General features: G+C 46.9%; 3 protein-coding genes across 3 annotated transcripts in view; all 3 read left to right on the top strand.

Annotated features, from left to right (window-relative positions):
• Nucleotides 1–1,981: 1,981 nt before the first annotated feature.
• Nucleotides 1,982–3,729, top strand: LOC125347150. The gene is made up of 2 exons (XM_048340245.1): nucleotides 1,982–2,624; nucleotides 3,692–3,729. The coding sequence occupies exons 1-2, from the start codon at nucleotides 1,982–1,984 to the stop codon at nucleotides 3,727–3,729; spliced, it is 681 nt and encodes a 226-aa protein (XP_048196202.1).
• Nucleotides 3,730–3,856: 127 nt separating this feature from the next.
• On the top strand, nucleotides 3,857–6,230 carry LOC125347142. The gene has a single exon (XM_048340234.1). The coding sequence runs from the start codon at nucleotides 3,857–3,859 to the stop codon at nucleotides 5,606–5,608; it is 1,752 nt and encodes a 583-aa protein (XP_048196191.1). The 3' UTR covers nucleotides 5,609–6,230.
• Nucleotides 6,231–20,906: 14,676 nt separating this feature from the next.
• The window catches only part of Mei1 (meiotic double-stranded break formation protein 1), a 42,506-nt gene continuing 41,025 nt past the window's right edge, over nucleotides 20,907–22,387 (top strand). Inside the window, exon 1 of the mRNA XM_048354646.1 lies at nucleotides 20,907–20,929. The gene's annotated coding sequence lies outside the window, so the exon portion shown is untranslated. The remainder of the gene's footprint in view (nucleotides 20,930–22,387) is intronic.

Genomic DNA, 22,387 nt, shown 5'->3' with positions numbered 1-22,387 from the left:
TTCTCAAGGCTGGCACTCTACCACTTTAAGTCACAGCTCCACTTCCGGTTTTATGGTGGTTAATTGGAGATACGAGTCTCAGATTTTCCTGCCTGAGCTGGATTTGAACCAGGATCCTCAGATCTCAGCCTCCTGCATAGCTAGGATTACTGGCATGAGGCACTAGTGCCTCATGGGAAACTAGTTTTTTTTTTTGGGGGGGGGGAACTAGTTTTGCCAGTGCAAAATCCTATGAGAATACCTCTTCTCCTCCTTCCTCCTATTCTTTTTTCTGTATCTCCTCCTCTTCCTCCTCCTCCTTTTTATGATGCTAAGGATGGGACCCAGAGCTCTAGGACTAAGCAACACCTCCAGCCCAAACATGGGCTTCTTTGCTGTTCCTGTACACAAAGACTCTGTCCTGTTCTCAAGGCCTTTGCACCTCACATCTCCCTGTCTACGGTGTTGTTTCTTCAGGTGCCACTTGGTGTGCCTCTCTGTATATTCAAGTTTCTAGCCGAGTATCCCCTCTTCTGAGAGGTCTTCCCTGACCTCGGGGTCTAAAAGGAGTCAATGCTATGCCCTCACTATTTAAATACTATTTTTGGTGGTACCAGGGCTTGAACTCAGGGCATTGTACTAGCCAAGCTTAACTGCTTATCCGGTGTTCTACCAGGCTTTTTGCTGGTTATTTTGAAGATGGTTTGTTTCAGACTTTTCTGCCTGGGATAGGGCTTTGAACCATCCAGATCTAAGCCTCCTGAGTAGCTAGGATTACAAGCATGAACCATTGGCACCTGCCTCAAATACTTTTTCATACCATATGTGTTTGGTTATTGTCTTTCGTAGAAGATAGCTCCCTGCTTCTAATGGTATCTCAGCATTTAGAACAGTACCGGGGGTGGGGGGGGGCTGGGGATATGGCCTAGTGGCAAGAGTGCTTGCCTCATATACATGAGGCCCTGGGTTCGATTCCGCAGCACCACATATACAGAAAATGGCCAGAAGTGGCACTGTGGCTCAAGTGGCAGAGTGCTAGCCTTGAGCAAGAAGAAGCCAGGGACAGTGCTCAGGCCCTGAGTCCAAGTCCCAGGACTGGCCAAAAAAAAAAAAAAAAAAAAAAGAACAGTACCAGGGCCCAGAGTCACTTCTCATGATTTGGGGGAATAAATATTGTTTGCTTTAAGGGAAGTAACTCCTTCCTTTTCTGAGCCCAAATATCCTGGTAATGGGGATTGCTATTCTAGATCTATGGGGGGTGGGGGGGTGGTATACGAACTAACCGTGTGCCAATTCTAACCTACAGGTCCAACCACAGAAGCGGGCAAAATCTTTTGAGAGACATGGCACTTCCTTTGGGATGCGTTCTGGATTCTTCCATCCTGACGAGCTCAAAGACCCCCCTGTCCAGCAGTTGGTGGAGACCCAGAGAAGCCTCCCGGAACCCTGGGTCCAATCCCTACTCTGGCCGCAGCAGCCGTGTCAGGACCCACCTTGGGGTGTCCACCCCCTCTCCGAGTCCTTCTTTTGCACCTCTTCCTTTTCAAGCACCTGCCTTCTCCCTCGGGGCAGTTCTTCAGAAGCAGAGAGGACTCCCTGGGGTCTTAGGGATAGAGAGACTCGGCTTCGTCTTCACACATGCCAACAGGTGGGGCAGCTGCTGGTTCACTCCCAGAGGAAGCTGGTGCCAGTGGAGCCTGCAGTTCGCTTGCGGGACCCCACCGCCATGACCCTGGCCATGTCTCTCCCAAATCTTTCAGCTCAAAGACTGCAGTTCTTGCACAGAGATTTCCTGGGGGATCCTCCCAGCCAACAACAGGAAATGCCCACCTGGATGTCCTGGAACAGCCTCCAAGAGAGAGGCGTGCCACAGAGTGAAACCCAGGCTATGGGCAGAGAGAATAGTGGGGAGATGCCAGCCCCCCAGGACCAGAGAGAGGGCAGGGGGGAGGATTCCTGGGGAATCCAAGCATCCAGGGGCCAACTCTCTGTAGGTTTTAGAATGAAGGATGGTGCAGCAGCTGAGGCCCTGGGGTACAAAGGCCTGAAGACACTAATATGTAAAACTGATGGAAAAATCCAGACAGCAGTACGGGAGAACCAGGACTATGTGGGAGTTGAAAATCAAACCCCAATTGGAGAGCGAGAGCAGAAAGAACAGAAAGAGCTTGAAGATAAGAAGCCCCCTCAGGCTCACCCAAGAGGGAACCAAGAGGGATTAAGATGGAAAACAGATGCCGAGACCCAGACACCAGAGTGGGGGAACCAAGGGAAGAGTGGAAGTGAGGATGCTGTAGAGATTCAGTCATTTCAGAAGCAAGAGAAAGAGGCCAGAAGGGAGGAAAAAGAGATCCAAGGATGGACTGGAGGGGATAGTGGTAAGAAGTCCAAGGTGCCACAGCAAGAGACACAAGGCCAGGCTGGCATTGATCCTGGTGCAGAAACTGAGGCAGAGGAGAGGAGAAACCAGGACCAGGCCGGAAGTGCGGGTGCTGTGCAAACCCAGACATCTGACGGGGAGAACCTGGGAGCAACCCAACAAGATGGTGACGATGCAGAGATCCAGACCCTTGAGTGGGGACAGCACCGATGCGTTGGAAACGAGAAACTTACTGAAATACAAACACCACTGGGGGTGAAACAAGGTCAGAGTGGAAATGAGAAAGCCAAGAGCACCCAAGAATCCTGCAGGGAGAAGCAGAATCTATCAAGACATGCCATTCGAGGGGGATGGGAAAAACAAAGCCTGGGAAGGGACCAGGAGGCTGAGAAATGCCAGATAAGAAGGAGGAAGATGCACAGAGAGATAAGACAGGAGGACTGGGTGGTGATCCAGGCAGCATGTTGGGAAAACCAGAGCCTGGTAGCAGGGGAAATTCACCGAGAAGTTGACATAGCATGTTGGGGAAATCAGAGGCAGTTTCGTGGTGAATTCGGAGCAGAAATTCAGGTGCCAGAGAATGATCAGAGAAAGGATGGAGATGAGGATGGCACACACATCCTAGCCCCTGAGGCCAAGAATCAAGGACATTTAAGACATAAAATTGATGTGGACATTCGTCCCGCAGAGAGGAAATCCAAGATTGGAGTTAAGAATGGAATTGATTTTCAGGCTTCAGAGAAGGGAAATCTGAGAAGGGTTCAAGGTGAAGATGGTCCAGACACCCTGGCAGTTGGGCGAGACTATCCAGGTCAACTAAGAAATGAATTTCACCAAAAGATACATAAAATACATATATCGAAGTGGAAGAATCAGGAACGTATTAAGGGCAATGATGATGAAAACACCCTGACGTTGGAGGCAGGAAAATGGGGAGAAATAATGAGTAATTTTGGTGGTGGAGAAATCCATTCATCAGGAGGGAGGAAAGGAGAGCAGGCTGAGTGTGAGAATGACACAGAAACACATACACAAGACGTGAAAGTCCTGGAGAGTGCGACAGAGATCAGGGAAGTGGGGGAAGGAGGCCAGAGTCAGTGGGGTCATAACAGAGATGGGCACACCCATTTATCAGAGTGGGAGAACAAGCCAATGGGAGTTAAGGATGGAACCGAGAAGAAGAGAAACCAGAGAGAACCAAGAGGAGAGGATGATGTAAAGGACCAAAGACCTGAGAGGTGGCGTAGACAGTTGGAGAGTGAAAGGGGGAGCTGTTCCCCAGGCAGGGGGAGCTGGGAGCTTCCTGGAGCAGAGAACCCTGCGGAAAATCAGGTGGCCACGAGGAGAAGCCAGAGAATGGCGAGCAGTGAGGATGGAAGAAAGACGCAGAGATTGAAGAGGAAGAAGCAGAGAGTGCTAAGAAGCAGAATTAACAGAAAGATCTGTTCCGTGAGGAGGAAGAACCGGGGACAGATCAGAGGTAGAAATGGAGCAGAAATGGAAAAACAGCGGAAGAGAAATGTGAGGAAAGCCACAGGTGATGGTGGCGCAAAGACCCAGATATCTATGGAAGATGACCCAAAACAAGAGGGCCAGACGCCAGCGCAAGAGAACCAGGACAAGGAGGGAGTTGAGGATGCTGCAGAAATCCAGGGTGTAAGAAACCAGAGAAAAGGCAGAGGGGAGGGGCCTGGGTGGTGTGGAGCACCCAGGAAAGGAGACAACAACCCAGTTGGAGGAGAGGATGCTCTCAGGATCAGCCTCCAAGGTGAACATCCTGCCAGCGAGGTGCCTGCAGGCAGGAAGCACAGCCTGGCGCAGTCCCCAGCCCTCGTTGCCTCTGGATATGAGGCTATGGATCACAGGCAGACAGTGACCGTAAATAGTGTAGCCTCTGCCCCCCATTCTGAGATGGAGCACAAAGCTGGGAACACTCCAGCCTCCCCAAAGACCAGACTGGAATCCCAAAGAAGACGACAGAGGAAGCCCTCCAGCTGCACATGGCAATCCCAGAATCCACTATCTTCGGTGCCCTCTGACTGCCCTTCTCACCCATGTGGCCGGGCTTCCCAAGCCGCCACAGCTTTGGGGGGTGCCTCCGCTGCCCTCGATGTCATACCCACTTGGCCAACCCTCAGGAAGAGCAAACGGCTGCTACTGGAGGCCCTCATGCGGCGGAGGATCGCGCACCTGAGATGGGGCCTCCCGTGGCGGATCCTGGAGTCTTATTTGCTCTTTAACTTCTTGCAATCTTGCTCTTTGCCTGTGGCTGAGGTAAGGCTGCCGGGGTTATGCACAAACCAGGAGCTCCAAAGGCATGATGGCATCCAGAGTTCCGTGTCAGGTGTTAAAGCTCCAGCGAGATCCCAAAGCCTTCCACCTCCAGAAAGAAAAAGCTCAAACCTTCCCACACAGGCCAGACCTTTGGGGAAGCAGAGACCAGGCAGTGCCATTCCACCAGTGAAGCCTAAGAGAAGCAGGCCACCAGGGGGAGCCAGAGAACCACAAGTCCAAGAAGAAGCCTCCACGTCGAAGGTCCTGGCTCCCAGGAGCCCCAGGTCAGCTTCAGAGTCTAGGAGCAGGTGTGGCCCTGTAAGAGTACTGGATCTTTCCCATGAGAATACCAGAGGCAGGGAAACGATCAGGACAGGGATCTCCCAGATGGCAGAGGGGGCTTCCAGCAGAATGCAGACCTCCTCCTCCTCCAGGGCTGATCAGGATTATTGGAAGAAAGAGCACACATCCAGGGGAGACCCTGAGCCCTCCAGACTCGAATGTGGGCAATCCACACACCACAGAAGAGGAAGCGTGGAGGCTGCAAAGGAGAGAGGACCCGGGGAGCAACCTTCCTTCTATTCCACGGAGCCCTCCAGCCTCAAAGGGAGTACCCGCTCCATCGTGGCCAGGACAAGCATGTCTCTGCCCAGCAACATAGCCTGGACCCCGCAGCCTGCCAAGGCCCAGTACTCAGCCCCCAACCTGACTCTGAGAGACCCTATCTTGCTTCCACACGTGGGTGACCCACGTTCAAGGGAGGACATCGTTGGAATTCAAACAGCTTTAGAGAGCAACTTTCAGCCACCAGGATATTTCTGTGCTGGGGTAGCTTTTCCTCAGACAGACATCAACCAGGCCCGGGGGACACGTGACAAGACAAACTGGATTCCACGAAATCTACCAGCCCCCCGGAAGTTTGGTTTTATAAAGCGGTTGAAATGCTTTATCTTCCAAGGTGGCTTTAAAAAGTAGGCCACTGGTCCCGAGTCCTTAGGAGGCGCCAGAGAAGCAATGAGTATGAATTAATTACTCATCTCCAGAGCTTCTAATAAAATTGGTTTTTGGGGGGTTCTGTACGGATTTCTTTGGCCTGTGTTTTCTGAATGCTACCTTTGGGGGCTTCGTAATACTTTATGGATGGGGTGGAAGCCACTTATATCCTGTGGTTTTTGAGATTTGGGGAATGTGGGTCAATCCAATGCCATTTCTTAAGCTCCTGCCCTCTCACCATGCCACAGAGTTCATGAACATTTCTGGTATGGTTCTGTCCTGCCCTAGTCTCAAGCCGATTCTAACTGAGGATGGATCAACAACCTCAGGATTGGGGGGTACTAAAAGTCTGAGTAGGACACTGTTATTCAGGTAGTTCTGGTCCCAAGAAAGGGAGGTGATCATGGGCTGTCCTGCTAGGATTTTGCTGCCTGTGAACTGACTTCCTGCAAAATTCATCCCTACCCCTTCAAGACTCAACTATTTCCTACTGGAATATTTTATTGCGTTTCCAGGTCTACCATAGGACATGCTACAGTGAGTCATTTTACTTTGGTCAAGATTAAAATGCCTGACTCGATGGATTCAATCAATGGGTGTCACGTCTTCTCCATAGATAAATTTCAGCGGGTTGTGGCGCTGGTGGATCATGCCTGTCATCCTAGCTCTTCAGGAGGTTAAGATATGAGAATGGTGCTTTGAAGACAGCCTGGAAAGACAAGTTGGAGAGACACTTACCTCCAATTAACCAGTAAAAGGCGGGAAGTGAAAGTGGTAGAACAGGTGGAGAGCCAGATGTGGGCTTTTGAAAAAGCCAAGCCAGATTGCAGGCCCTGAGTTCAAATCTCAGTCTACACACACACACACACACACACGCACACTTTTTTTTGCATTTTATACACAGTGCACACTGAATATAATGACTCCATTTGCTCGCGCTTCCTCTATTTCTGTGCCCCACCTCTTTGCCCACCCCCCGTAACATGTTTCCATTTCCTGGCTGGGTTTTTTTGGGTGGGGGGGCTTGAACTCTGGGCCCGGGCGTTGTCCCCGAGCTCTTCAGCACAGGGCTGGCACTCTACCACTTGGGCCACAGCGCCACTTCCGGCTTTGGGGCGGTCAATTGGGAATAAGTCTCATGGGCTTTCCGGCCCTCCCTGGCTTCGAACCGTGATCCTCAGATCTCAGCCCCCGGAGCAGCTAGGATTCCCGGGCAGCCGGGCAGCAACTCAGAGAGGTCGGCAGGCAGACACAGGGCGGCGCGCAGACGCCGCGTGGGGAGCGCGCGCCAGTGCGCACGCGCGGGCCGGTCTCGCTGCCAAGTGCGCCTGCGCCGAGTTTGCGCGGGGAAAGTTCTGAAGCTTGGGGCACTCGAGGCGCCGCCGAGGCCCGTGAGGCGGATGGCGGCGGCGGCGGCGGCGGCGGGCCCTCCAGGATTCCGGAGGGATGAAGACGCGGTGCTGCTGCTGGAGAAAGCCCACTACCGACATGACCCGCACTGGCTGCTGCCCGTGGCCCCACGCCTCTGCCTGGCCTGCACCCTGGAGCTGCTCCCGGAGCAGGGCGTGTCGGTGCGGTGGCGTCCCCTTCCCCCCCCTCGCCCCCCCCCGCCCCCCCCCCCCCCGGCGGCCTGGGCGCGGGCCTTCGCCTCCAGACCTGCCCCTGCCCTGGGAACCCTGGCCCACTCGCCTTGCTCCTCTGGGCCCCCGGGGCCTGCCCCCTCACCTGGCGGAGGCAGCCATTGCTGCCCCAGACCAGGGTGCCCCGCAGGCTGTCCCTTTCCAAAATGAGGCCTCCTCCTCTCCTGCTATGGGAGGCTGTAAATTGCTGCCTTGGTCTTCATGATGGCAGTGATGGTAGAGGTTCTGGTCAGGCAGAAGTGGGGGGCGGGGTGTGCACTGGGAAGATCTTCCCTATGGGCAGAGCTGGCTCCAACATGGGCTGCTTGGACCCTCCACCCGCCTTTGCCATGAGTTCTTTCAGATTACTTTAACAGTCGTGGGAAGCGAATTCATAGCTTGGTGGTGGTGCTAGACTAATGGTTTTCTTTTCATCTCGTGTGTGTGTGTGGACACCATCAGGCTTGATTGCATTCTATTTATGTTTTTTTTTTTTTTTTTTTGCCAGTCCTGGACCTTGGACTTAGGGCCTGAGCACTGTCCTTGGCTTCTTTTTGCTCAAGGCTGGCACTCTGCCACTTGAGCCACAGCGCCACTTCTGGCCGCTTTCTATATATGTGGTGCTGAGGAATCGAACCCAGGGCCTCATGTATACAAGGCAAGTACTCTTGCCACTAGGCCATATTCCCAGCCCTCTACCACTTCAATCACACCTCCAGTCTACCTTTTTTTCTTTTTCCATCTTGGGGCTTGAACTCAGGGTCTAGGCACGGGGTCTCTTGAGTTTGCTCAAGGCTATCGGTCTACCACTTTGAGCCACAGTTTTCTGGTGGGTCATTGGAGATGAGAATCTCAGGGACTTTCCTGCTGGGGCTGGCTTTGAACTGAAATTCTCAGATCTCAGCTAGCTGAGAGTAGCTAGGATTACAGGTGTGAGCCACCACCACCAGGCTAAAAAGAGTGTTTTGTTCTTGTTGATCATGAGGATTGAACTCAGGGCCTGGGTGCTGTCCTTGAGCTTTTCTGCTCAAGGCCGGTGTTCCACCACTTTGGGCCATAGCTTCACTTCTAGGTTTTTGGCTTTGAACTGCAATCCTCAGATCTCATTTTCCTGAGTAGCAAGAATTACAGGCGTGAGCCACTAGTGCCTGAATAAAAGAGTGGTTTGGGGGCTGGGAATAAGGCTGAGTGGTAGGGTGCTTGACTCGTATACATGAAGCCCTGGGTTCAATTCCTCAGCATCACAAGTAGCACTGTGGCTCAAAAAGAAGCCAGGGACAGTGCTCAGGTCCTGAATTCAGGCCCCAGGACTGGGGGAAGAAAAAAAAAAGAGTGGTTTTGAAGGGTAAAGTGTTACGTAAGTATAAGGTATGAACTTGTCTATGCTCCCAATGGGGAGTATGGATCTTCATATACTCAACATCCAGTTTAGATGACACTTGCGTGTTATGTCGTAACTAGGGAATGATAGTTGTTTGAGTTCAGATTACCTAGACTTGGTTACTCCTGAATGTTTCTCTTCATCTTCTCAAAGTTGGTACGCAAAAAACACGTGCTGTCCTGCTTCCGAGATGCCTTTGTGAGGCACACCTCCTTGGTCATACAGCTGGTGGCTCAGGACCAGACAGTCTGCATCTACTTCATCAGTGTGCTTTTTGGTGCGTTCAGAAGGGAAACTTGGCATAAGTTTTGCATGTATAGCATGCCTGTTTGCTTTTGGGGGAATCTTAGGGAAATCGTTTTGGAAAGGTGATGTTTATATTGTAACAGTTTAATTTGCTAGCCTAACACTTTGTCATATGGTGGAGGTATGGCTCTCTTTCTAAGATATATGATTTATCTTATGGTAATGAGCCTTAGTATAGCTAAGAGTTTAATATAGCATGAGGAGGAATATGGATAATGCGTGATCTTTCAGAGTCTGGTTTAGATTTTGTGTACAATCAGAAGTCCTGAAAGGGAGTCTGCTGACCTTGGTGTGACCTTGATCAAGTTATTTTCCTTCTCCTGGGCCTTAGTTTCTTCACATATAAAGTGAGATGCACTAAATGGTATCAGGTCCTTTCTTTTAGTATGATTATATTATCTAAATGGAATGAGTTCTTTTGGACAGTAGGGCAGCTAACTTGTACTGAGTGCTTTTCTCTCTATGTCAGAGGCTTTTCAGGCTTTTAACTGCCAGAATGGTCTTTTAAGGGAAATAGGATGAGTCTCAAAGTTCAGGGAGATTATAACTAAGAAATTACTGAGCTGGAATTTACCCCCATCTGTTATAGACTCTAGAGAGCACAGTTTTTCTGCTGTGTTACTTTGATAGTTCTCATCTTTTTTAAAGCCAAAAAAGGTGTTTAAGGGCTAAGTGTAGATTTAACTAGTGCATTGCATAAAGCTGCTAGTTTTAGAATTCATTTGGCCTGTGAATTTTGTCTGTGTATTTGTTTCTCTTAAAAGAGAAATTAACTACTCTCTTCTTACTTTCTTCTGCTCCAAGGACTTTTATGCAGTGTGGAAGATGAGAGTGTAATTGATCTCTGTATTGAAGGTAAGGTAGAATTGTGGGTACCTAGTATTTGAATTGTAGTTCTCATTACTTGAGACTTGGTGAAATTGCCCACTTAGAGTAAGATAAGGAAAAATCAATTTGTTGTTCTTAAATAATTCTATATTTCTTTCTTGGGCAGCTATTCTATGCTGAATACTGCATGAATTTGTGATATATAAGAGGGTAAGATTTGGTTCCTGCCCTCTATGAATTTACAGTCTGAGGAAGAAATTGACTAGGTATCAATTAGAGTTGCTAAGTGCCCTTAGAAGCATACATAATAGTACTTAAATTACACTTCATATTGGTTTCTTGAGAGTTGTCTGCACACAAGTTGGTGGTTAAAGTAGTGGAAGTACATGTGTTTACATACTAATGGCTTGTAGAGGTGAGCATGTTCTTACTGAGACAGTGAAAACTCTGTCAGATCCAGAAGACAGACATACACACACACACACACACACACACACACACACACACACACCAAAACAAAACAAAAAACAAAAACTTTTAAAGAACAATTTAGGTAAATGGAGAAACAATGAAAAGACAAAAAAACAAACAACCAGGGCTGGGAATATGGCCTAGCATGCATGAAGCCCTGGATTCACTTCCTCAGCACCACATATATAGAAAAAGCTGGAAGTGGCGCTGTGGCTCAAGTGGTAGAGTGCTAGCCTTGAGCAAAAAGAAGCCAGGGACAGTGCTCAGGCCCTGAGTTCAGGCCTCAGGAATGGCAAAAATAAATAAATTCTTTAGTGATTCTCATACGCAGTCTGCGGTGAGAAATACTAATATAAAATGATAAAGAACCCTCCCCAAATCCTTTCATTATGTGCACACATAGTGTCATGGGAGAAATAGAAAAGGCTACCAATTACTGCAAGGGAATCGCTGCCATGCTCTGACTTTGAGTAGCGGGGCTAAGAGGTGAATTCTGGGTCAGGCGATACGTTCTGGTTAATAATAATAATGATAATAATAATGTCTCCTCAGTCATTATCCAGCTTACAACACAGCTGAAGCTGGAGCAGACCACCCATTACCTGTTGGACAAGTGCCACAAAGAGGTTGGTACATAATTGTAGGTGTGGGGGAGCAGCACAAGGGTTTGAACTAAAGGCTCATGAGGCAGGAGGTCTATCACTTGAGCCATGCCCCAAGTTCATTGTGCTTTAGTTATCTTGGAGATAGTCCCAGGCTGGCCTAGACTGTAACCTTTTTTTTTTGCCCGTCCTGAGGCTTGGACTCAGGGGCCTGAGCACTGTCCCTGGCTTCTTTTTGCTCAAGGCTAGCACTCTGCCACTTGAGCCACAGCGCCACTTCTGGCCATTTTCTGTATATATGGTGCTGGGGAATTGAACCCAGGGCTTCATGTATGGGAGGCAAGCACTCTTGCCACTAGGCCATATTCCCAGCCCCTTGTAATCCTCTTATTTACACTTCCCATGTAGCTGGGATGACAGGAAGTATGGGTTGAGATGAAGGCTGACTAACTTTTTGCCTAATGAGGTCTTGAATGTCAAGCCTCCCAATCTCTGCTTCCTAAATAACTGGATTTCTCACAGTCTTCAGATTCTGCTAGAGATAAGCCAAACTGTATTTTATGAGCAGGAAAGTCCATGAGACTCTTATCTCCAGTTAACCAGCAGAAAACCAGAAGTGGTGCTGAAGCGCTCAGGGACAGTGCTCAGGTCCAGAGTTCAAGCCCCACAACTGACCAAAAAAAAAGTTGATGTAAAATATCAGAATCACTATTTATTTTGCTGAAGGAAGACAAATGTTCATCTTACCATTAAGAACATTATTTAATTTGCGTGTGTGTGTGTGTGTGTGTGCGTCATACGTATTACTAGGGATTGAATGCAGGGCTTCACACTTGTTAGGGAGGTGCTTTACCACCTGAGCCATGCCTTCAGCTCCCTTTTATATTGGCTATTTTTGAGGTAGGGTCTCGCATTATGCCTGGACTGGCCTGAGCTACAATCTTCCCACTTGTGCTTTTCCATGTCACAGGGAATATTAGGCACATGCCGCTGCCCTCAGCCTTTGTATTTCCTCAGTAGCTGGGATAACAGATATACACCACTAAGCCCAGCCATTGGTTAACATGGAGTCTTTGAACTTTTTGCTCAAGATAACCTATGATCTCTGCTTCCCAAGTAGCTAAGATTATGGGTTTGAATGCCTGACTAATCATACATTATATTTGAATCGTATCACTGAATTATTTTGCATGCGATTATATATTGGATTTATAGTTATTATTGCTACTTATTATATTTACTTATTGAGCACTTGCTATTTGCTAGGCAGATAGATGATGTATATACAAAATCTGTTTTTTCTTTTTCTTTTTTTTTGAGATAATGTCTCACTTTGTGGCCCAAGCTAGCCTCAGATGGGTAATTCTCCTGCCTCACCTCCTAAGTGCTTTGACTATAGGCTAGAATACTTAGTTTATATGCAGTGTTTTTCCACCAGAGACATTACATTAGTTCCTGACTCATAGAAACTGTTTACTAATAGTAGCAATAATAATACCATATAAATGTGTGTATATATTATGTATGTAAATTGGTGGGGTTTTTTTTTTTTGGCCAGTCCTGGGGCTTGGACTCAGGACCTGAGCACTGTTCCTGGCTTCATTTTGCTCAAGGCTAGCACTCTACCTCTTGAGGCACAGCGCTACTTCCAGCTTTTTCTGTGTACTTGGTGCTGGGGAATCGAACCCAGGGCTTTGTGCATGCTAAGCAAGCACTCTACCACTAAGCCACATTCCCAGCCCTAAATTGATGTTTTATCTTTATAATGTTTCTCATTTTCATCCTTCAGTTTCTGGTTCTATAGGAAGCAAACTATGTCATTTCCTACCCCCCACCCCTATTCTAAGGATCAAACCCAGAGCCTCACATATACCCTTCAAGTACTCTACCGCTGAGCTTCATCCCAAGCCAAAATGGGCTAACATTAACTCATGTTCTAAGCTAGCTTCTGAGAACTCTGAGAGGAATTTGACTCAGGACTTCACAGTTGAATGGGGAAAACAGACATGTTAAGAAGCTGATGGCAAAGAGACATGCATAATATAGGCCTTGGTGTGGGTAGGGAAGATCTGACCTGATCCTAACTGACAGAGGAGTGTGCTCACTTTCTGTAGTTGTGCAGCACGCCCTCCATGAGAGGCAGCCTGGCCATCATGACTCTTCTCGGCAAGTTGGTGGATGCTATCCCTGCTCTGGCAGATGACTTTGTAATGGAGTATAGTAAGTAACCTGTAGGGAATAGTGGCCTAAACTTCACCTGCTTTGACCTCACTGCTGTCTGGGTGGCTCATTTGTTGTGTATGGCTGGGAAGTCATTATGCCATCACTTTTCTCTAGCCTTTAGTTTTCTTACCTGCAAATGCGTTTTATGTAGATCAATTTGAAAAAGTTAGTTCCTTGACTCTGGTCTTGTACTACCCCCCCACCACTCCCCACCTCCCCACCCCCCCACCCCATCCCACACTGATCTCTTTTTAGGTAGGGTCTTACTATGTGGCCCAGACTGGCCTTAAACTTATCTTCCTTCCTCAGATTCCCAAATGCTGAGATTACAGAAGTATGTCACCATATCTGGTCCTCCATTCACTCTTTCTTTATTTTTTCATTACTAAGAGTGAGCCCAGGGCCTCAGGGAAGCTGAGGATGATTTAAGCACGCTACTGCTTCAATCATGCTTCCAGACCTTTGGTTTTTTTTTTTTGGCCAGTCCTGGGCCTTGGACTCAGGGCCTGAGCACTGTCCCTGGCTTCCTTTTGCTCAAGGTTAGCACTCTGCCACTTGAGCCACAGCGCCACTTCTGGCCGTTTTCTGTATATGTGGTGCTGGGGAATCGAATCCAGGACCTCATGTATAGGAGGCAAGCTCTCTTGCCACTAGGCCATATCCCCAGACTTGTTTTTGTTTTTGAGATAGAGTCTCACTAACCTTGCCCAGGCAGGCCTTGAATTTTGGAGACTCCTGCTTCTGCCTCCTGAGTAGCTGGGATTATAGGCTTGTGATACCATGCTCATTTTAATACAGACTAATTAAGGCCCTACTATGACCTTCCTTTTGGGTAGAAAGAGGATATAGTACTTTTTTTACCAGGGAAATACTGATACATATGTTATAGGGGGTTTATCTAAGGGTTAAACCTTTAACTTTTCTGAACTTTTATTCCTTCCCTCTCTCCCTCCCTCCTTCCCTTTCTGCTCCCTCCCACTAGTGGTACTGCAGTTTGAACTCAGTCAGGGTCTTGTGCTTACTAAGCAGATGCTCTACACTTGAGCCATGCCATTAGCATTCATTTTCTCTTGATTAAACACTCTGAAAGCATTTATTATAAGGGAGTACAGGAAATTACCATCACATCCTCATTGGGGATAATAGTTGGAGTTTGATGTAGCAGATGACATTGTAAGATTTCTCCTCTGGTTGTTTTCTGATCAGGCAGCCTGATGGCGCACCTATTGAAAGGTTTGGTGTACCCTAATGAGGCGGTGCAATCTTCCATCTGCTATCTCTATGGGAAGCTCTATTCTTCACCAGTAGCAGCCAAGATACTTTCAGGCCATTTCCGGGAAAAGCTGTGCCCACTCTTCTTTTCTACCCTGGAGAGTGCCCAGGCAAAGGAGCTACAGATCAACTGCTTGGGTGAGACAATAGGGTTGGATAAAAAAAGGGGAGCAAGCTTTTTCAAGTTTTGCCTGAGAACTTGTGATACTGGCTTCTCTAGTTGCAGGGGTGGGTGGGTGTGGTAGTGGCACTTTTGGAAAGGTAGTAGAAGCCATAAATTTGGGAGGTCAGATGCAAAGGCTGTGTGAAAGATGCCTAGAGTTGGTGTGGCATCTTAACAGTGCTGTCTTTGGGAGGAAAGAAAGTGGGACACTCCCTCAGGCCATTACTGCCTGTATTTGCTGCCAAGTTAATCTTTATAACAGGCACATTCCTGGTCAGAAAAACCTCCCATGGCCCCCATCTAGCCTCCAGGGTAGAGTCAGGTTTCTCTGCTGTTATTTATGGCTTTATTTCTTTTCTCTCCCTTCCCTTTTCCCTTTAATATTGAATATTCTGATATACAGTGTTTGTCTACCTGTTAAATTATTTATTTATTTATTTATTTATTTTTTGGCCAGTCCTGGGCCTTGGACTCAGGGCCTGAGCACTGTCCCTGGCTTCTTCCTGCACTGCGCCACCTGAGCCACAGCGCCCCTGCTGGCTGTTTTCCATATATGTGGTGCTGGGGAATCGAACCTAGGGCCTCGTGTATCCGAGGCAGGCACTCTTGCCACTAGGCTATATCCCCAGCCCTACCTGTTAAATTATATGTTATATAGAATGCCTGGGTGGCCTCCTTTGACATCCGAATGTCAAAAGACTAGAATCCCTAACTTCATGGTCTTTCATAGTATAACTATTTCTCAAGTACCATTTCTGGTTGTTTTTTTTTTTTTTTTTTTTTTTGGCCAGTCCTGGGCCTTGGACTCAGGGCCTGAGCACTGTTCCTGGCTTCTTCCCGCTCAAGGCTAGCACTCTGCCACCTGAGCCACAGCGCCCCTTCTGGCCGTTTTCCATATATGTGGTGCTGGGGAATTGAACCGAGAGCTTCATGTGTAGGAGGCAAGCACTCTTGCCTCTAGGCCATATTCCCAGCCCTTGTTATGTTTTTTGCCAGTCCTGGGGCCTGAACTCAGGGCCTGAGCACTGTCCCTGGCTTCTTTTTGCTCAAGGCTAGCACTCTGCCACTTGAGCCACAGCGCCACTTCTGGCCGTTTTCTATATATGTGGTGCTGAGGAATCGAACCCAGGGCTTCATGTATATGAGGCGAGTACTTTACCATTAGGCCATATTCCCAGCCCCCTCAAATACCATTTCTGGACTTAACAACTTTTTTGTTTAATGGCTCTCAATTTCTTTCAGTTTCTGGAACATTGTTCCTACTACCTGAAATACTTCTTTCTACTTTTAGTTTTATCTACTTATCCTTCAGGTTCAACTGAAAATTGCTGATAGGAGCCTTACTCATCCCACAGTAGGCTAGATCTTCCTGTGTACTCTCAGGTGTCTGGAAATTCCTCTTTGTTCATTCATTACAATTATTAGTAGTCATTTGGGAGGTTTTAAAAAATTGATTTTTGCGACTAAAGGTATGGCTCAAGTAGTAGAGTGCTAGCCATGATCAAAAAAGCTAAGTAAGAGCTTGAGGCCCTGAGTACAAATCCTGATACCAGCACAAAAATAAATAAATAAACATTAAAAATGTTTTTATGAGATGGGTCCTGTTGTATTGCCTAGGTTGGCTTCAAGCTCTCAGGCTCAAGTACTCTTCCTGCCTCAGCCTCCTAAGTAGCTGGGTCTACTGGGTTATTCCACAATACCTGGCTTTGGGCGATGTATTTTTCCTTTCTTTTCTTCTCTCCTCCTCCTCCTTCTCTTCCTCCTCTTCTTTTTTTTTTTTTTTTTTTTGGTCTGAGACTGGGACTTGAACTCCGTACCTGACACTTTTGCTCATAAGCTAGCACTCTACCAACTGAGCCATGCTTCCAACTCCTAGGTGACTTTTTTGCCAGTCCTGGGGCTTGAACTCAGGGCCTGCTAACACTCTACCACTTGAGCCACAGCGCCACTTCCAGCCTTTTCTGTTTATGTGGTACTGAGGAATGGAACCCAGGGCTGCATGCATGCAAGGCAAACATTCTACCACTAAGCCACATCCTCAGCCCCTATTTTTATGACTATTTTTATGTTTGTTTCCCTTTCATTTGTCAGTCAGAATACATTTATTGAGTTCTGGTTGTGTGTCAAAAATTGTGCCAGGGGGCTGGGGATATAGCCTAGTGGCAAGAGTGCCTGCCTCAGATACACGAGGCCCTAGGTTCGATTCCCCAGCACCACATATACAGAAAACGGCCAGAAGCTGCGCTGTGGCTCAAGTGGCAGAGTGCTAGCCTTGAGCGGGAAGAAGCCAGGGACAGTGCTCAGGCCCTGAGTCCAAGGCCCAGGACTGGCCAAAAAAAAAAAAAAAATTGTGCCAGGACATCAGGCCCAGAGAGGCTAAGGAACTTGGTCAAGGATACACAGATAGGAAATGGCTGAGGAGGCATTTGAACCCCAGCTTCCCTGTTCTTACTCCATTTCGAGCTCTTCCATTAAATCAATGGAGGGCTATTTTTAAGTGCTATTTAACAAAAAAAATTGTGCTAGGTGATTGGTGATGTCGTAGTGAAACTGATATTATTCCCTTATAAAACTTAGAATTCATTAGGAGTGATTGTGTATGTCTAAGTTACTGTTGAATCCCATAGTGTCTACTATGGCACTTAGTAGGTTTTCATTAGATCCTTGTGGGAAGTCTGAGCGATAGAAAGCAAGTCAATGCTTAGGGATCTAACTATTCTTTATATCTACAGAAACCTGAAGTAGTATCTCGGGACTTGTTTTATGGCTGTAATGAGTGTATTCCCTGCCCTGTGCACTTCTCACCTCACTTCTCGACCTCTTTGCTTCCTAGGTTTGCTGAGGCAGCTGCTGAAGTATGACCTCTTTGTGTCCTTGCTCATGAACAAGTCTGTGCTGGCAGAAAGTGCTAAGACCATGCAGGAGTCACAAGGAGAGACCTCATTGCCTTTGGTGCTCAAAAAGGTAGTTAATGGGCCATGGATGTAGCTCAGTGGTAGAGCATATGCTTAGCATAGATGAATTTGTTTTGGTGATCCCAGCACCATAACAAAAAAGTAGTGGTCTTGTGATTTGTAGTTCTTGGGTTCAATAACAAAAAATCGCAAGTGTCTTCTGAGTACTTAGGATTTCTTTCTCTTCTTTCTTCCTTTCTCCTTCCTTCCTTTCTTCTTGCCTTTCTTTATCTTCTCTTGTGATACTAGAGTTTGAGCTCAGGGCTTTAAACTTGCTAGCGCAGGTACTCTATGACTCGAACCATGCCTAACCTTCTATTGTGAATTTTTGTGTGTGTGCTGTGGGCTTGAACTCAGCCTGTGTGCTGTCCCTGAACTTTTTTGCTCTACCACTTGAGCTACAGTTCCACTTCTGGTTTTCTTTTCTTCTTCTTTTTTTTTTTGCCATTCCTGGGCCTTGAACTCAGGACCTGAGCACTATACCTGGCTTCTTTTTTTGCTCAAGGCTAGCACTCTGCCACTTGAGCCACAGCCCCACTTCTGGCTGTTTTCTGTATATGTGGTGCTGGGGAATCGAACCCAGGGCTTCATGTATGGGAGGCAAGCACTCTTGCCACTAGGCCATATCCCCAGCCCCCACTTCTGGCTTTCTGATGGTTAATTGGAGATAGGAATCTCATTGATTTTCCTGCCCAGCCTGGCTTTGAACCGTGATCCTCAGATCTCAGCCTCCTGAGTAGCTAGGATTACAGGTGTGAGCCACTGATGCTCTGAGTGAATCTTAGCTCTTTATCTTTACCTTTACTTTTGAGATGCCTGAAAATGGAGCATGCATACTGTTTGCCCAATAGCCTCCTCTCTCATAGCTTAGCATGCTCCTTTCCTAGGCAAACACTAGGGCCATTTAGTAAAGGCAGTAAATATTCAGCCTCCCCCCTCCCTTTGCCTGGAGATGGCACTCCTTTGGGGCAGCTGTAACCATATAAGGCAGCAAGATCCCCTTAGAGTGACCTTCAGCTCCAGGACCCCTTATTTACCATTTGGGAAGCAGTCATAAGTCCTGGCCTGCCATGATGAAGCCCCTGGTCCACACATCCACACCAGGGTCTCCACCTCCTACCCTCTCCTAGCCCCTGTTGGTTATATAGGTCACCTCAGACAGTAGCCAGCACTTCTCTCTTATGAGAAGGGATCTTGTGGGTCCCTTTGCTAGCATTAAACCTTTCCTTTATTCTTTATACCTGGATGCCTGTGTAGTTTTCTGGCAAAGTCTAATTTGCTCTAACACATAGAGCAACAGAAACAAATGTACTATAGATTTTTTAGGCATAAGCTTCTGTGCTTGGCATCGAAAGCCTTCTTTTTCTGGATTCTAAGCACTCCTCCAGCTTTAAATTGTCTCTTCCATTTTACTGCCCAGCATTTCAGCCTTCTGCATGTTGTTCTGGTCCTAAATAAGCTAGGTCATGCTGTCTTGCAGATGCTCTTCTCTCTGCTTCTACAGCCGCCTTTTCTCTTTAATCTGATTAAGCTTGAAACCCTAAGGATTTCCTTTTATGTAGGCTTCTTCAGGGAGAATGTGCCCATCTGTCATGTGCTTTTTCATCATATTGTGATAGACTGACTGGTGTCAATTAGTGTTCAGCTGTAGAGGAGAACTGTGTAGCATGAGGTGACTGATTAGACTTGGCTCCTTCTGCAGGAAGGAGGAGAAGCTCTGGTCAGAAGTGAGAAAGGGTTGGAGATGGATAAAAATCTAAAGCAAACTGCTTCCTGGGATGCTTGTAGAATAGTTCATGCAAGGGCTGGGGATATAGCCTAGTGGCAAGAGTGCCTGCCTCATATACACGAGGCCCTAGGTTCGATTCCCCAGCACCACATATACAGAAAACGGCCAGAAGCGGCGCTGTGGCTCAAGTGGCAGAGTGCTAGCCTTGAGCAAAAAGGAAGCCAGGGACAGTGCTCAGGCCCTGAGTCCAAGGCCCAGGACTGGCCAAAAAAAAAAAAAAAAAAAAAAGAATAGTTCATGCAAGGCCTGTATCTCTAAGCTAGAAAACCAATATCAGTTCCCTGTCTATGCTTATTTCTCTGGTGCCATCCTGGAATCTTTGTTAATGTATGGTTAGAATGAGCCTGGGCCTTGCAGTGGCAGAAGGACTTATGAAAAGGGGTCTCACAGTCCGTCCAAACTGCATAATGGAGGCAGAAACAGAGACAAAGAACATTTCCTGGAAAAAGGGAACTTGGTAGACTCAGGAATACTGGCCAAGAGGCTCTAATCTCCATCTGTATGAGGAAACTTTCCATTGACAACGCAGGATATTTAGGACTTTATTTTGCCATCACCTTGAGCAAGATGGAAACTAGAGGAGCAAGTGAGATACTTCTCTTGGTTGAAAACTTTAAGTATGGGAACAAAAAAGTAGCAACAGAGATAAATAAAGTGTCTTCTTTTTTTTTTTTTTTTTGCCAGTCCTGGGGCTTGAACTCAGGGCCTGAGCACTGTCCCTGGCTTCTTTTTGCTCAAGGCTAGCACTCTGCCACTTGAGCCACAGCGCCACTTCTGGCTGTTTTCTATATATGTGGTGCTAGGGAATCGAACCCAGGGCTTCATGTATATGAGGTAAGCGCTCTTGCCACTAGGCCACATTCCCAGCCCAAATAAAGTGTCTTGTAAGTTTGAAGTTATCTGAGCTACATAGTGAGACCTTATCTCAAAAAGAAAAAAAAGGAGGCCAGGCACTGGTGGCTCACACTTGTAATTCTAGCTACTGAGGAGGTTGAGATCTGAGGATCATGATTCCAAGCCAGGCCAGGCAGGAAATTCCATAAGACTCTTATCTCTAATAAACTACTCAAAAAAAGCTGGAAGTGGCGCTGTTGCCCACAGTGGTAGAGCAGAAGAGCTAAGGGACAGCACCCAGGCCCCGAATTCAAGTCCCAGAACCAACAAAAACAAAACATAACTTAAAAAAAAATAAAAAGTTTGGAAATGGAGGTAGCTTACGTGCTTATTTGTTCTGTTTTTGTTGCCAGTCTTGGGCCGTGGACTCAGGGCCTGAGCACTGTCCCTGGCTTCTTTTTGCTCAAAGCTAGCACTCTACCACTTGAGCCACAGTGCCACTTCTGGCTTTTTTCTATATATGTGGTGCTGAGGAATCGAACCCAGGGCTTCATGTATACGAGGCGAGCACTTTGCCACTAGGCCATAGTCCCAGCCCTGGAGGTAGCTTATGGGTAGAATGTCACCTGTGAATAAAAAAGCCAAGCAATGGCAGGAGGCTCAGAGTTTATGCTTTATCTCTGCCACTTTTCAGCTATGTGGCCAGAAATAACTTAACCCAAGACCATCCCTAAGTTTGATGATTTACAAAGAGGGCTCACTGGAGTTGATGTATGGTAAAACTCATGGCATTGACTTACTTACTTACTTAAAATGTTAAACAAAACAAAATAAAATGAGCAAAGGGAAAAGGCTCGTGAGGTAAGTGAGGTCCTGGGGAATATAGGCACAAGCTTCCAGGGTCTTTCCTGGTGAGCTCACAGCATGTACACAGCTCTTCTAGCAATTAAGCATGACAACATGTGAAATATATCCTCCTGGAGAAGTGCATTACATTTTCAGTGACCAGGGATTATATATATATCTATGTCTATATATGTCTCTATATATTTACATTAATTGATTATTTATTGTTAAAGTGATGTACAGAGGGGTTACAGTTTCATACATGAGGCATTGAGTACATTTCTATCAAACTTGTTACCTCCTTCCTCATTTTTCTCCTGTCTTCCCCCCTCCCCAATTCTCTCCCTCCATATCCATATATATATATATTTACTTATTTATATATTTATGTGTCCATCCTGAGGCTTGAATTCAGTGCCTGGGCACTGTCCTTCGCTTAACTGTTTTTCACTCAAGCCTGGCACTTTACCACTGAGCTCCCTCCAGATTTCCTTCTTGCTTTTTTATGGTCAATTGATTATAAGAGTCACATTCTATTGCCTGGCTGGTTTTGAACCAAGATTCTCAGCCTCCTGAGTAGCTAGAATTACAGGTATGAGTCACTGGTGCCCAACTAACTCTATTACTTTTTTTTTTTTGCCAGTCTTGGGCTTTGGACTCAGGGCCTGAGCACTGTCCCTGGCTTCCACTTGAGCCACAGCGCCACTTCTGGCCATTTTCTATATTTGTGGTGCTGGGGAATTGAACCCAGGGCTTCAAGTATACAAGACAAGCACTCTTGCCACTAGGCTATATTCCCAGCCCTCTATTACTTTTTATTTTATACTTTCTGAAACAGGATTTTGTTATGTGACCCAGGCTAGCCTCAAACTTGTGGTATTTCTGGTTGTTAACTCACTGATAAACTGGAAAAGTGAAGCTCCCTTGTTATGTCACATTATTGTTGTAAATATCAAAACTAAATGAAGGGGCTGCGAATATGGCCTAGTGGTAAAGTGCTTGCCTCGTATACATGAAGCCCTCTGTACGATTCCTCAGCACTACATATGTAGAAAAAAGCCAGAATTGGCGCTGTGGCTCAAGAAGTAGAGTGCTAGCTTTGAGCAAAAAGAAGCCAGGGACAGTGCTCAGGCCCTGAGTCCACGTCCCAGGACTAGCAACAAATAAACAAAACTAAATGAAGGCTGTGAAATTACTTTTTGTTAATGAAGCCTGTATATACTACTTGGTGATGGTTTTGGTGTTTTTTAAGTGCCATTGATAGATTTTTATATTGTATTCTTCATGCCTGCTAGGCAAGCACTCTATCCGGTAAGGCACATTCTCAGCTCTTCTATTGTATTCTTTCAATCTGTTTCTCACCTTGTTGTTCAGAGATACTTTTCCATAATGAATAAATGTTCTTCTTTGCCTCCTCCTTGTGCCTGGCCTGGTATTGAAGAGGAAGGATAAGGGATGAATTGGGCTTTTGCC

The sequence above is a fragment of the Perognathus longimembris genome, chromosome 1 (genome assembly GCF_023159225.1).
Source record: "Perognathus longimembris pacificus isolate PPM17 chromosome 1, ASM2315922v1, whole genome shotgun sequence".
Taxonomy (NCBI): Eukaryota; Metazoa; Chordata; class Mammalia; order Rodentia; family Heteromyidae; genus Perognathus; species Perognathus longimembris.
Note: the sequence above shows the minus strand (reverse complement) of the source record. Positions and strands in the feature narration are given on the sequence as shown.

Excerpts from the sequence above, each read along its gene's own strand:
- LOC125347150 (XM_048340245.1), top strand. The coding sequence starts at position 1,982 with ATGAAGGATGGTGCAGCAGCTGAGGCCCTGGGGTACAAAGGCCTGAAG. Across the intron at positions 2,625-3,691 it reads ACCACTGGGGGTGAAACAAG|GTGGCCACGAGGAGAAGCCA; the intron begins GTCAGAGTGGAA and ends GCGGAAAATCAG.
- LOC125347142 (XM_048340234.1), top strand. The coding sequence starts at position 3,857 with ATGGAAAAACAGCGGAAGAGAAATGTGAGGAAAGCCACAGGTGATGGT.